This window comes from Ranitomeya variabilis, chromosome 3 (genome assembly GCF_051348905.1).
Source record: "Ranitomeya variabilis isolate aRanVar5 chromosome 3, aRanVar5.hap1, whole genome shotgun sequence".
Lineage (NCBI taxonomy): Eukaryota > Metazoa > Chordata > Amphibia > Anura > Dendrobatidae > Ranitomeya > Ranitomeya variabilis.
In genome coordinates, this window is record NC_135234.1 from 549,331,321 (window position 1) to 549,347,499 (window position 16,179).

The 16,179-nt window shown below is 43.8% G+C and overlaps 1 protein-coding gene across 5 annotated transcripts in view; it reads left to right on the forward strand.

Annotated features, from left to right (window-relative positions):
• DZIP1 (DAZ interacting zinc finger protein 1) overlaps nt 1-16,179 on the forward strand; it is a 151,217-nt gene that overhangs the window by 51,241 nt on the left and 83,797 nt on the right. For all 5 annotated transcript variants that reach the window (XM_077297159.1, XM_077297158.1, XM_077297161.1 and 2 more), the window contains exons 4-5: nt 10,861-10,985; nt 12,735-12,902. In XM_077297159.1, the coding sequence (XP_077153274.1) occupies nt 10,861-10,985; nt 12,735-12,902 (293 nt within the window). The remainder of the gene's footprint in view (nt 1-10,860; nt 10,986-12,734; nt 12,903-16,179) is intronic.

Sequence of the window (16,179 nt, forward strand, 5' to 3'; positions counted from 1 at the left end):
TATTTTCACGGCTCTGCGTTGTAAACTTCTGTGAAGCACTTGGGGGTTGAACGTGCTCATCACACATCTAGATAAGTTCCTTGGGGGGTCTAGTTTCCAAAATGGGGTCACTTGTGGGGTGTTTCTACTGTTTAGGCACATCAGGGGCTCTGCAAATGCAATGTGACGCCCGCAGACCATTCCATCAAAGTCTGCATTCCAAAACGTCACTACTTCCCTTCCGAGCCCTGGCATGTGCCCAAACAGTGGTTTACCCCCACATATGGGGTATCAGCATACTCAGGAGAAACTGGACAACAACTTTTGGGGTCAAATTTCTCCTGTTACCCTTGCAAAAATAAAAAATTCTGGTCTAAAAAAATATTTTTGAGGAAAGGAAACACATTTATTATTTTCACGGCTCTGCGTTATAAACTTCTGTGAAGCACTTGGGGGTTCAAAGTGCTCACCACACATCTAGATAAGTTCCCTTGGGGGTCTAGTTTCCAAAATGGAGTCACTTGTGGGGAGTTCCTACTGTTTAGGCACATCAGGGGCTCTGCAAACGCAACCTGACGCCCGCAGAGCATTCCATCAAAGTCTGCATTTCAAAACGTCACTACTTCCCTTCCAAACCCCGACATGTGCAAAAACAGTGGTTTACCCCCACATATGGGGTATCAGCGTACTCAGGAGAAACTGGACAACAACTTTTGGGGTCCAATTTCTCCTGTTACCCTTGGGAAAATAAAAAATTGTGGGCTAAAAAATCATTTTTGAGGAAAGAAAAATTATTTTTTATTTTGACGGCTCTGTGTTATAAACTTCTGTGAAGCACCTGGGGCTTATAAGTGCTCACTATGCATCTAGATAAGTTCCTTGGGGGGTCTAGTTTCCAAAATGGGGTCACTTGTAGAGGAGCTCCAATGTTTAGGCACACAGGGGCTCTCCAAACGCGACATGGTGTCCGCTAACGATTGGAGCTAATTTTCCATTCAAAAAGTCAAATGGCACGCCTCCCCTTCCGAGCCTTGCCGTGCACCCAAACAGTGGTTTACCCCCACATATGAGGTATCGACGTACTCAGGAGAAATTGCCCAACAAATTTTAGGATCCATTTTATCCTGTTGCCCATGTGAAAATGAAAAAATTGAGGCTAAAAGAAATTTTGTGTGAAAAAAAAGTACTTTTTCATATTTACGGATCAATTTGTGAAGCACCTGAGAGTTTAAAGTGCTCACTATGCTTCTAGATAAGTTCCTTGGGGGGTCTAGTTTCCAAAATGGGGTCACTTGTGGGGGAGCTCCAATGTTTAGGCACACGGGGGCTCTCCAAACGTGACATGGTGTCTGCTAGCGATGGAGATAATTTTTCATTCAAAAAGTCAAATGGCGCTCCTTCCCTTCCGAGCCTTACCATGTGCCCAAACAGTGGTTTACCCCCACATGTGAGGTATCAGCGTACTCAGGACAAATTGGACAACAACGTTCGTGGTCCAGTTTCTCCTTTTACCCTTGGGAAAATAAAAAATTTTTCGCTAAAAGATCATTTTTGTGACTAAAATGTTAAATGTTCATTTTTTACTTCCATGTTGCTTCTGCTGCTGTGAAACACCTGAAGGGTTAATAAACTTCTTGAATGTGGTTTTGAGCACCTTGAGGGGTGCAGTTTTTAGAATGGTGTCACTTTTGGGTATTTTCAGCCATATAGAACCCTCAAACTGACTTCAAATGTGAGGTGGTCCCTAAAAAAAATGGTTTTGTAAATTTTGTTGTAAAAATGCGAAATCACTGGTCAAATTTTAACCCTTAACTTCCTAGCAAAAAAAAAATTTGTTTCCAAAATTGTGCTGATGTAAAGTAGACATGTGGGAAATGTTATTTATTAACTATTTTGTGTCACATAACTCTCTGGTTTAACAGAATAAAAATTCAAATTGTGAAAATTGCGAAATTTTCAAAATGTTTGCCAAATTTCCATTTTTTTCACAAATAAACTCAGAAATTATCGACCTAAATTTACCACTAACATGAAGCCCAATATGTCACGAAAAAACAATCTCAGAATCGCTATGATCCGTTGAAGCGTTCCTGAGATATTTCCTCATAAAGGGACACTGGTCAGAATTGCAAAAAACGGCAAGGTCATTAAGGCCAAAATAGGCTGGGTCATGAAGGGGTTAATGCATGTATATTTATGTATAATATGACCATTAATGAATATGATAGATTATTTCATATACATATTTGCTGTTGAGTATCTTTTAGGTGTTGTTATGATAGGTCGGCGTCAGGAGAGAACTTTTCATCGTGGACCAGTCCAGGCTTTTATGAGTTTTGGGAGTTTTTCAGTTACTATTCGCTTATTTATGAAGTGACGGCAGAATTTATATCATTTGGTGCCTGTGCAGTATCTCCTGAAGAGTTTCTGCTTATAAAAGCATCATTCATACATTGGACACTTTGTGTGACATTGCAGAAATGGACACAGAGGGCTCTTGAGTGGAGGAAGGTGCTATGAGAAATGTGCAGTATAGCTGCTCCACAGCGTCTGTAAGAGTTCTGCTCCGTTGGCACTATTCCTTATGTCAGACATGAATGCCCTTGTTGATGAAGCAGAACATTTCATTACTTGTCTGCCAGCCTGCTGCCTCGGCTGAAAGCTGGTACACTAGTTGGGAGCACAAAAGAGATGAAAAGTCTGTCAGATGAGGTAGATGTGGCTGTGCAGATAACTGGGGTCAGAGAAGAACCTTCTCTCGCCTGAATATCATTTAATTTGAGGCTGTGTTATTTTCTACAAAAATAAAGCCGTCATTTTCCCTCTGTATGTTTCATGGTTGCCAGTCACTTCCAGTTGTCAGCGCATTGTCTGTTCTTAGAGGGACATAAAACGCTATGTCCTTGATGACTCTTGAACCAAGCTAGCTGTCAGCTATTTTATGTGCCCAGATTACTCAGGCCTCAAGTGCTGGCACAGAAAATACTTTACAGAATTTCTAAGAATGACTACTAAAGAACTATTTTTTTAAGTGTATTTTTGATATTTTGAAGAAAATGTGATTTTTTTTTTCTTTGTATGTGTTCACCAAAGATGTGTATCAAAGGGTTTCTTGAGGACTGAAATATTTATAGGTCATCAATATAAGACAGCGGGCAGAGGCATAGCTATAGTTTTGGTTCGGGGGGAGGGGGGGGCAAAACTTCTGAGTGGGACCCTAACTAGCTTTATACACAGTACAGACCAAAAGTTTGGACACACCATCTCATTTAAAGATTTTTCTGTATTTTCATTATTATGAAAATTGTACATTCACACTGAAGGCATCAAAACTATGAATTAACACACGTGGAATTATATACGTATTTAACAAAAAAGTGTGGAACAACTGAAAATATGTCTAAGGCTACGTTCACATTTGCGGTGTGCGCCGCAGCGTCGCCGCCGCAACGCACAGCGCAAATGTGAACACATGCACAACGCTGCTTTTTGCGCCGCATGCGTCCTTTTTTCCATTGAATTTGGACGCAGCAAAAATGCAACTTGCTGCGTCCTCCGCGCCCCGACGCGGGCGCCGCAGGGACGCATGCGGCGCAAAAAGCAAGTGCACCGCATGTCCATGCGCCCCCATGTTAAATATAGGGGCGCATGATGCATGCGGCGCCGCTGCGGCGCCCGACGCTGCGGCGCTAGCCGCAAATCTGAACGTAGCCTTATATTTTAGGTTCTTCAAAGTAGCCACCTTTTTGCTTTGATGACTGTTTTGTTTGCACACTCTTGGCATTCTCTTGATGAGCTTCAAGAGGTAGTCACCGGAAATAGTTTTCACTTCACAGGTGTGCCCTGTCAGGTTTAATAAGTGGGATTTCTTGCCTTATAAATGGGTTGAGACCATCAGTTGTGTTGTGCAGAAGTCTGGTGGATACACAGCTGATATTCCTACTGAATAGACTGTTAGAATTTGTATTATAGCAAGAAAAAAGTAGCTAAGTAAAGAAAAACGAGTGGCCATCATTACTTTAAGAAATGAAGGTCAGTCAGTCCCAAAAATTGGGCAAACTTTGAAAGTGTCCCCAAGTGCAGTGGCAAAAGCCATCAAGCGCTGCAAAGAAACTCACATGTGGCTCACATGAGGACCGACCCAGGAAAGGAAGACCAAAAGTCACCTCTGCTTCTGAGGATAAGTTTATCCGAGTCACCAGCTTCAGAAATCGCAGGTTAACAGCAGCTCAGATTAGAGACCAGGTCAATGCCACACAGAGTTCTAGCAGCAGACACATCTCTACAACAACTGTTAAGAGGAGACTTTGTGCAGCAGGCCTTCATGGTAAAATAGCTGCTAGGAAACCACTGCTAAGGACAGGCAACAAGCAGAAGAGACTTGTTTGGGCTAAAGAACACAAGGAATGGACATTAGACCAGTGGGAATCTGTGCTTTGGTCTGACTAGTCCAAATTTGAGATTTTTGGTTCCAACCACCGTGTCTTTGTGCGACGCAGAAAAGGTGAACGGATGGACTCTACATGCCTGATTCCCACCGTGAAGCATGGAGGAGGAGGTGTGATGGTGTGGGGGTGCTTTGCTGGTGACACTGTTGGGGATTTATTCAAAATTGAAGGAATACTGAACCAGCATGGCTACCACAGCATCTTGCAGCGGCATGCTATTCCATCCGGTTTGCGTTTAGTTGGACCATCATTTATTTTTCAACAGGACAATGACCCCAAACACACCTCCAGGCTGTGTAAGGGCTATTTGACCAAGAAGGAGAGTGATGGGGGCTACGCCAGATGACCTGGCCTCTACAGTTACCAGACCGGAACTCATTAGAGATGGTTTGGGGTGAGCTGGACCGCAGAGTGAAGGCAAAAAGGCCGACAAGTGCTAAGCATCTCTGGGAACTCCTTCAAGATTGTTGGAAGACCATTTCCGGTGACTACCTCTTGAAGCTCATCAAGAGAATGCCAGAAGTGTGCAAAGCAGTCATCAAAGCAAAAGGTGGCTACTTTGAAGAACCTAGAAGATAAGACATATTTTCAGTTGTTTCACACTTTTTTGTTAAGTATATAATTCCACGTGTGTTAATTCATAGTTTTGATGCCTTCAGTGTGAATGTACAATTTTCATAGTCGTAAAAATACAGAAAAATCTTTAAATGAGAAGGTGTGTCCAAACCTTTGGTCTGTACTGTAAGTCAACCCCTTATATGCCATTTTTTGTGACCTACACCCTCTTCCTCAGTCACCAGTAGGCAATGTATTGTTAGCTAAACTAGCTGCAAAGAAAAAAACTGCATACATTGAATATGACAATTTTTTAATGGAAAACTTTTTAAATTAAACATTATAAAGTATTAACGTAGAACATTTGTAAAAATGCAAAATGGGTAGTATATAGCACAGCCACGCAGTATATAGCACAGCCACGTAGTATATAGCAGTGTGGGCACCCTATCCCTGTTAAATAAAGAATTAAAATAAAAAAATAGTTATATACTCGCCTTCTGGCCGTCCCTGGATCCAGTCCAGGCCTTAGCGATCCTCCCGCCGGCTCCCGTTCCCAGTGATGCCTTGTGACAATGACCTGTGATGAAGTAGCAGTCTCGCGTGATCCTACGTCATCTGGGGTCATTTCGCAAGGCATCACTGGGAACAGGAGCTGCCGGGAGCATCGCATGCTGCATAGGCAGCATCAATAGTAAACAGTTGGTCACACTTGTCAAAATGGGTCCCCCGTCTCGCTAGGGCCCCAGCACTTGCCTGGTTGCGCTGGGTGCTGACGCTGGCCCTGCTAACTAGGTAACCATGATTACAACTATGGTGGATGTAGGAGAAACTCCGCTGATGACTGTGCTGTTACTAATAAAAAGCTCTATACAAAGAGCAACACTGATAATATCGCCATATAGTGACCATATAGTAGTAGATACCACTTCTGCAGAACACATGAAAGATAACAGTACAGTTACACTTAAGGTACCTTCACACGAAACGACTTTGTAATGATATCGCTAGCGATCTGTGACGTTGCAGCGTCCTGGCTAGCGATATCGTTTAGTTTGACACGCAGCAGCGATCAGGATCCTGCTGTGATGTCGCTGAATAAAGTCCAGAACTTTATTTGGTCGTCCGATCGCCGTGTATCGTTGTGTTTGAAAGCAAAAGCAACGATACCAGCGATGTTTTACACTGGTAACCAGGGTAAACATCGGGTTACCAAGCGCAGGGCCGCGCTTAGTAACCCGATGTTTACCCTGGTTACCAGCGTAAAAGTAAAAAAACCAAACAGTACATACTCACCTGCGCGTCCCCCAGCGTCTGCTTCCTGACACTTACTGAGCGCCGGCCCTAAAGTGAAAGTGAAAGCACAGCGGTGACGTCACCGCTGTGCTGTTAGGGCCGGAGCTCAGTCAGTGTCAGGAAGCAGACGCCGGGGGACGCGCAGGTGAGTATGTACTGTTTGTTTTTTTTACTTTTACGCTGGTAACCAGGGTAAACATCGGGTTACTAAGCGCGGCCCTGCGCTTAGCAACCCGATGTTTACCCTGGTTACCCGGGGACCTCGGCATCGTTGGTCGCTGGAGAGCGGACTACAGCTGACGTTCTTTCTAACTGAAAGCAAAAAGCAGACAGCACATCAGATAAGCATCAGGATGCATGCTCCAAGTCCAAAGACCCAATTGGACATAAATGACTCCAAGAAAAGGAACAGCATCCAATCCAGGTGAAAAAAAATTTGAAAAACCTTTATTCCGCCATCATACAACATTTCTAACAATAGTGGTCTTTATCAAGTATACAGCATAGAGTAAATGGCAGCCTTATATAGTGTGGATACAAACATGCACCAATCACCAACAAGGTACTGCCCACCTTCATATAATACAGAAAACACATAATATTCTAAAAAAGTTCACATAAATACATTAGTATCATAACAATAAATATCACAAACATCAAAAATCAAAAAAGAAATCATAAATAGGGAAAACATCATTTTTCTTGAAGCCAGCCTCCTGTGTTCACCAGTCAGTCCGCATTATGTATACTGGTAGTCATAGTGACCTCCCACCAATCCCCTTATGCGATTCAAATCACACATATATAAAGCTATATCCACAAATGCATAAGGGCCAAGATATTGGCGCTTAAATCCTGGGTTCGGATAGCCTATCACAATTACTCACACATCCATGCATGACCTGGAACATGTACTTGTGGCAATGATCAGCCGCCGGCATCCACCCGCGCGAGTGTGCATGCGCACTGGCCAGGGACGGCGAGCGTTCACATGCCTACGTCACGTGTCTACTTCGCCGGCCCCAGACTCAACACACAGGCGCAAACTGCGCGCCCACACCAGCTGGAAAATATCCATGGCAACAAAGGAGCGCAGAGGCACAAGTTAACCCTTTATCCCCCCACTTGATCAAATAAGGTCCACAGATCTTAGGCATATGGCCAATAAAAAGATATAGTTAACAGAGCAGCATACAGTATGTTTGGATAGCATGAACTTTAATCACATATAATGACAAACGAGGAAGGAGCAGAGGGTATGGGGACTGGGAAAATATAGAAGGGCAGGCACATATATTGCTTCGGGACACTCAGTCCCCATATCCTCCAGTTGTCCCTGGCCATCAATCCCCAAAACAAACAAAACAAAATATATATATATAAATATGTGTGAACACAATAAAAGAATAAAAATGCACTGATTAGATAGCACCAAGGAGGGTCTAATAAGTTTAAGGTGCACACATTTGTAGATTATATTCTATATTAACATCCCTAGGTTGCAACGTATTGAGGGTAGAGATCCATCTAAATTCTTTCATTTTGAGCATCTTCACCCTATCACCACCCCTCTTTTGTATCGGAACCGCATCTATCACTCTGAACCTCAGTTGATTAACCAAGTGCCTACATTCACAGAAGTGTTTTGGCACCTGTAAATCCAGCAGTTCTTTTTGATTGAGTCATTCACTTTTCCTGTCTTTTCCATCTGGCCCAGACCGACATGACAACTTCCAGCCAGGACTCGGCTGCAGAGATTACAACAAACACATCTGACTTCTCACATTTCAGGCAACATCCCCCTCTATGCCCAACCTGCACAAACGCCTCATCTGCTGATACACCAATGCTGAGCTGCTGCTGCCATATGTGTCCTTATTATGTGTCCTAATATGTGTGCCCTCTAGATGGTAAAACAAACCACTAGAATATATTAATTCTCTGTGTAAGTGCCCTAGAAAACAGTGCCCACATTTTGCCACATAGAATGTTATAATGCCCTCTGTGTACCCCTTTGACAGCCATAATGACCAGAGTGCCCCTATAACAATAAGTGCCCACTTTACATTAAATAATGTTCCAAGTCTTCCCACTGTACAGCTCCCCTCTACACAGTATGATGCTCCCCTATACACAGTATAATTCCCCCATACAGTATACTGACCCTAGTAGCCACCAAACTGTTTGATGACTCAAACACTGTATGGTGGCCCCCACACTGTGCAAAGTCCCCACATGAGCTCCCACACTGTATGATGGCTCCCTTTCTGTAATCACCACATTGTATGATGTCCCTCTAAATAGCCCGCATATAGTATTATGCATCCCATAGTCCTCCGTATAGTATACTGCACTCCTCATAGGTCTCTCTGTAGTATAATGCACTCCTATTAGGCCTCCATATAGTATAATGTATCCCATAGTCCTCCATATAGTATAATGTCCTCCCCGTGCGCCTCCTTATAGTGTAATGCACTCCCCATAGGCTTCCATATAGTATAATGTATGCCGTAATTCTCCATATAGTATATTTAGTGCCGTAGCTCTCCATATAGTATAATACACTCCCCATAAGCCTTCATATAGTATAACACACTCCTCATAGGCCTCTGTGTAGTATAATTCAATCCCCATAGGCCTCTATATAGCATAATGCACTCCCCATAGGCCTCTATATAGTATCATGCACTTCACTTAGTCCTCCATATAGTATAATGCACTCCCCAAAGGCCTCCATATAGGATAATGCACTCCCCAAAAGCCTCCATATAGGGTAATGCACTCCCCATAGCCTCTTTACAGTATAATGCTCTCCCCAGAGGCCTCTATATAGTATAATGCACTCCGCAGAGGCCTCTATATAGTATAATGAACTTCTCATAGGCCTCTATATACACTGCTCAAAAAAAATAAAGAGAACACTTAAACAACAGAATATAACTCCAAGTAAATAAAACTTCTGTGAACTCAAACTGTCCACTTAGGAAGCAACACTGTTTGACAATCAATTTCACATGCTGTTGTGCAAATGGAATAGACAACAGATGGAAATTATTGGCAATTATCAAGACACACGCCATAAAGGAGTGGTTCTGCAGGTGGGCACCACAGACCACATCTCAGTACCAATGCTTTCTGGCTGATGTTTTGGTCACTTTTGAATGTTGGTTGTGCTTTCACACTCGTGGTAGCATGAGACGGACTCTACAACCCACACAAGTGGCTCAGGTAGTGCAGCTCATCCAGGATGGCACATCAATGCGAGCTGTGGCAAGAAGGTTTACTGTGTCTGTCGGCGTAGTGTCCAGAGGCTGGAGGCGCTACCAGGAGACGTGGATGGGGCAACAACCCAGCAGCAGGACCGCTACCTCAGCCTTTGTGCAAAGAGGAACAGGAGGAGCACCTCCAGAGCTCTGCAAAATTACCTCCAGCAGGCCACAAATGTGCATGTCTGCACAAACGGTTAGAAACCGACTCCTTGAGGATGGTCTGAGTGCCCGACGTCCCCAGTTGGGGGTTGTGCTCACAGCCCAACACCATGCAGGATGCTTGGCATTTGCCACAGAACACCAGGATTGGCAAATTCGCCACTGGCGCCCTGTGCTCTTCACAGATAAAAGCAGGTTCACACTGAGCACATGTGACAGAGTCTGGAGACGCCGTGGAGAGCGATCTGCCTGTAACATCCTTCAGCATGACCGGTTTGGCAGTGGGTCAGTAGTGGTGTGGGGTGGCATTTCTTTGGAGGGCCGCACAGCCCTCCATGTACTCGCCAGAGGTAGCCTGACTGCCATTAGGTACTGAGATGAAATCCTCAGACCCCTTGTGAGACCATATGCTGGTGCAGTTGGCACTGGGTTCCTCCTAATGCAGGACATTGCTAGACCTCATGTGGCTGGAATGTGTCAGCAGTTCCTGCAAGATGAAGGCATTGAAGCTATGGACTGGCCCGTCCGTTCCCCAGACCTGAATCCGATTGAACACATCTGGGACATCATGTCTTGCACCATCCACCAACGTCATGTTGCATCACAGACTGTCCAGGAGTTGGCGGATGCTTTAGTCCAGGTCTGGGAGGAGATGCTTCAGGAGACCATCCGCCGCCTCATCAGGAGCATGCCCAGGCGTTGTAGGGAGGTCATACAGGCACTTGGAGGCCACACACACACTGCTGAGCATCATTTCCTTGTCTTGAGGCATTTCCACTGAAGTTGGATCAGCCTGTAACTTCATTTTCCACTTTGACTTTGAGCATCATTCCAAATCCAGACCTCCGTGGGATATTAATTGTGATTTACGTTGATCATTTTTAGGTTTTATTGTTTTCAACACATTCCGCTATGTAATGAATAAAGATTTACAACTGGAATATTTCATTCAGTGATATCTAGGATGTGGGATTTTAGTGTTCCCTTTATTTTTTTTAGCAGTGTATTTTATGGTAGATCAATTACATAAAAGTGTGATCCTAAGGGAATCTATTGCTATTCATATGGGGAAAAGAATGTGAGATACAGAAACAGCCAGATGGACGTGTGTTTGTGTGTTCTCCTACTACTAATGGTGTGTTCTCTTTTTAAAGGAAAGCAGGACATCCAGGCAAGTAATAAACTGCAGCATGAAATAAAGTGGCTAAAAGAAGAACTACAGATTACCAAAAGTCATCTGGAGGCAGAACAAGCAGCTCATTTAGAGAAGCTTTCACAGGTAAGGCTGGTTTCACACTTGCGTTTTTGTCTGCAGCGTTTTTTGCACAAAAAACGCATGCGTTTTTTTTCCTATATTTAACATTGAAAACGCATGCGTTTTTTTGCACATGCGTTTGGTCGCGTTTTCAAACGCATGCGTTTTTTGTCTGCATGCGTTCATTTTCAAAAATGCTACCTGCAGTATTTTCTTGCGCGTTTTTTTGCCGCGGAAAAACGCATGCGTTTTTTCGCGGCAAAAAAATGCATTGCTGTCTATGTAAACGCATGCGTTTTTAAGCACATGCGTTTGTTTGCGCTAAAAACGCATGCGTTTTTATAGAAAAAAACCAGAAAACACACTGAAAAGCCACCCACCACCATCAAGGTGATAAAGGGATCTAAACCCTAACCCTAACTCTACCCCTAACCTCACCCCTAACCGTTTAATGAACATTTTCTGACAGTCATATTGCCACGTATTTCAGTGCCACGTATCACGTATTTCAGTGCCACGTGCCACGTATTTAAGTGCCACGTGGCACATATTTAAGTGCCACGTGCCACGTATTTAAGTGCCACGTGCCACGTATTTCAGTGCCACGTATGCCACGTGCCACGTATTTAAGTGCCACGTGCCACGTATTTCAGTGCCACGTATGCCACGTGCCACGTATTTCAGTGCCACGTATGCCACGTATTTAAGTGCCACGTGCCACATATTTAAGTGCCACGTATCACGTATTTCAGTGCCACGTATGCCATGTGCCACGTATTTAAGTGCCACGTGCCACATATTTAAGTGCCACGTGCCACGTATTAAAGTGCCACGTGCCACGTATTAAAGTGCCACGTGCCACGTATTAAAGTGCCACGTGCCACGTATTTAAGTGCCACGTGGCACATATTTAAGTGCCACGTGCCACGTATTTAAGTGCCACGTGCCACGTATTTGAGTGCCACGTATTTAAGTACCACGTATTTCAGTTGCACGTATTTCAGTGCCACGTATTTCAGTCACGTTTAGGGGTAGGGGTAGGGTTAGGGTTTTCTTGTTTTTTCTTGTGTTTTCTTGTGTTTTCTTGTGTTTTTCTATAAAAACGCATGCGTCTAAAAAACGCATGCGTTTTACCGCGTTTACATGCGTTTTTCACACATGCGTTTTTTTTTAAAAACGCATGCAGACAAAAACACAAGTGTGAAACCAGCCTAAGAGATCTTTTTAAAAGTGATGGCGTATGATAGCTAGGATGCGCCATCACTTTATGATTAGTGTCTGGGAACACCACCAATCCTGAGACTGAAGGGGCTGTTGTACTGATGTAGCTCCCCGTCCCCTCACCAATCAAAAAGTGATGTCATATCCAAGCTACATTATATAGTATCACTTTATAAGATGGGAATAAGTTGCTAATGTACAAATAAGTCCTAAGTGCATATATACTAAGGCCATACAGAGTTAATGGGGGAGAGTCCTTCATTGAAGGCTGGATTCCCCAAATCATTTGTCTTATTCTGAATACAGACTGGGATGCACAGACCGATCCTGGAACTCCTGACCCCAACTTGACAGCCCCATTTATGCCTGCGAGGCTGTTAAGTTCAGGTCAGAAGACTTGACCCCGGTCAGTGCATCATGGTCTAGGACAATGGATGTGTTAATGAAGCAGAAGAGTGCCATAAATTAGTCAAATTAAAGCTCTGTAGGGATCAGAGAGCAGGGTCCTTCTTTATGCTGTATTGTAAATGTGCATGGATCCTTTTTCTATAGATACAAGGAAATGAACAGAAGAAAACAATGGAGCAGGACGTGTTGAGAAAGTTTGATGATTGGAAAAAAGAAGAAAGAGAGAAATTTGAAGATGAATTGAACAAAGTGCGAGAGATGTTTATGAAAGAGCTTAAAGAAGTGACATCTAAGAATTCCTCTTTGGAAAATGTAAGTGGCCATTTTTGGTTTTATGTGATAAAAAAATCTTATTTTTTAGATGTCTTTTTACCCTCACAGCTATTTAGGGATCGTTCAATGTATACTGAGCTAGGTTTCAATATGGTACTTTGTAAATGGACATGCAAGCCACGTGCCATGCTGAAGGGCCGAAGTGAAAGGGCACCTCTAGTTTGTGGGGACAACAGAACATGATGTAGAGTGTTACAGATCATCTCAGGATGCTCTGTAAGAAATCAGTTGCAGCCAAGGCAACATTCAGTAACCCACCGCCTAGTGGACTTGTGAATACAAGCACCAGGAATTACACTGAAGAAAAACCAAGTTATATTGAATCTTTTCCCACAGATCTGTAGATCATTCTGCTCACCTTCTTCTCTATGACATGCTTTTCTAAGCTCTGACTTCATGTACAAACACTGCCAGTTGTAGTGTTCTCAGTGGCATATGTTTTCAAGGGCGGCACGGTGGCTCAGTGGTTAGCACTGTCGCTTTGCTGATGCCTGGGTTTAAATGTCACCAAGGACAACATCTGCAAGGAGTTTTTATGTGCTCCCCGTGTTTGCGTAGGTTTCCTCCCACACTCCCAAGACATACTGATTGGGAATTTATATTTTGAGCCTCATCGGGGACAATGATGATAATATCTGTAAATTAATGGTGAAGAATAGCCACATAGATACTGTTCTGTCCTCACTAAATAAGGCATGCTCACGTAGCTATACAGGCAGCTAAACCACTATACCGGAGTCCAATAATGAGACTGTGGTTGAGTCTGTGCTTTATTAAACGTAGTGGTATATTGATGCGGTGAAACTGTAAACAATGATATACATAGAATCAGTGCATGGTATAGAAGAAATACATACTACACATGATGTACATTATGCATAACATTTAGAAAGCTAGTAACTGAACTGGGAGTACAACAAAGCTAGGCTAATATAGAGCAGAAATTATCTACAGAAAACATAAAGACATACCGGCAATGCAATCGCAAGGGGGATGAAGTGCAAGCGTCTTTCCTTGAAGGCAGACTGAAGGAAGTGAAGAGAAAATGGAGGGAGATGTAGGCTGAACTACCATAATGCTTTGCAATGGGGGAGGAGAATCAGACATGGAAAAATAGAGAAAACAGAAATAGAACTGTGAACATGACTCTGACTGCTAGAGGGAGCCAAAACACTACAAAGGTATGAACAAATTAGATGGCGGAGACAGAACACTCCCCGTCTGACATCAACGGATGTCACTACTCCTTTGTTCTGAAGGCAACAATAGGAACAGTTCGGATACCGGTCTGGAAAATGTCTTAGGTTCATTCCCTTTGGTCATCCTTAGTTCAACTTTGCGGATGTTGCCGTCCTTGCTCGGGAATGTTGCGGTAACTAGATCAAGTGGCCACTGGTTCCGGTGAATTTGACAGTCTTTCACAAGAACAAGGTCACCTATGCTCAGATTAGGCTTAGTAGATTGCCACTTCGTCCGTGGCTGCAGGGTAGACAAATATTGTTTGCGCCACCTGTCCCAGAAAGTATTTGCAAGACTTTGTACCTGTCTCCATTGGCGCTTGACCAGATTGTGATAGTGTTGTACGATTAGGTAGGCAACATGACATTTTACGGGAAATATAAGAGGGAATTTCTCCACAAACTCCATTTCAGCTTCTTTGAGTCGACCTCCTACTCTAAGCAGGCCGCTGTTGTCGATGAATGGGTCAAGTTTTCTCAATGCGCTGCTCACTGGTATTGGAGCTTTGTTAATAAGACATTGAATTTCTGCAAAGTAGGTTTCTCTTTGAACAGTGAGGATGATGTGATTTCTAGAGAATTCTAAGTCGGAAGTAACATAGGTATTTTTATAAAGATGCCAACCTTTACGTTTTTCTGTGCCACAAGTTCTGGTGGCCCTGAATGAGCGAGCTATATGAGTTAGGCAGGTAATGGCTCGAGTAAGTGACTTCCAACTTGAGAATCTGTTGAACCTGCAAGATCCAAGCTGGATAACAGTGGTCATTGTATGAAGTGTAGACACCTGAGGGCGGATTTCAGCATTTGAATCCTCTCCTACTAGTTCAAAGGTGTCTGGAAAACATTCCTCAATGTACAATAGTTTTGGTCCTGAGAGCCATGTTGTGCTTCCTAGTCGACTTGCGTCAACTGTCCTAGTTGCGTGATCTGCGGGATTCTGGTCCATGGGTATGTAATGCCACTGCTTCGGATGAACTGATCTCCTGATTCGTAGCACTCTGTTATTGACATAAATGTAGAATCGCCTGGTTTCGTTGTGGATATATCCCAGGACTACTTTGCTTTCTGAGTAGAACTTGGCCTGTGTCAAGTCGATATCCATTTCGGATGTGATGAACTCCGCTAACTCAACAGCTAGGACTGCGGCACAAAGCTCTAACCTGGGTATAGTGTGCTCTGGTTGTGGTGCGAGTTTGGCCTTTCCCATAATGAAACCAATGTGGCACTGACATTTGGAGTCTACAGTTTTGAGGTAGGCAACAGCGGCAATTGCTTTGACAGAAGCATCTGCAAATACGTACAGTCTTTGGCTTTGTATTTCAGTAGATGACACAGGGGCTTATGGTCTTGGCACATTCAGGTTGGAGAGTGCCGCTAACGAGTTCTTCCACCCTTCCCACTGGTTCCTCTTATCAGGTGGCAGAGGTGCATCCCAGTCAGATGTTTCCCTAGTTAAGTCTCTTAGTAGGGCCTGCCTTGTATAGTAACAGGAGCTGCAAAACCCAAGGGATCGTACAGACTGTTGATGGTAGACAGGACGCCTCTACGTGTGAAAGGCCTTTCTTCCTGGCTGACCTGAAAGGTGAAAGTGTCTGACTGTAGATTCCAGAGAAGCCCGAGGCTGCGTTGCATTGGTACGGGGTCTGACCCCAGGTCCAGGTCTCTGAGACCATTTTATAAGTCCTGAGAAGGGAATGCTTCCATGAGTTCTTGGCTGTTTGAGGCTATTTTATGAAGCCTAAGGTTCGAGCAGGCAAGCATGTCCTGGGCTCTCCTGAGAAGACTGGCAGTCTCATTTGAAGGCATGGCTTTCAGACAGTCGTCGACATAAAAGTCCTTTTCTATGATTTGTCTGACATCTGCTCCATATTCTGCTTCTCCTTCCTGAGCCGACCTTTTGAGTCCGTAAATGGCGACTGCAGGTGAAGGACTGTTGCCAAAGATGTGCACTCTCATGCGATACTCTGTGACTTCTTTAGTAGGATCATTGTCTCTGTACCAGAAGAATCTTAGGAAGT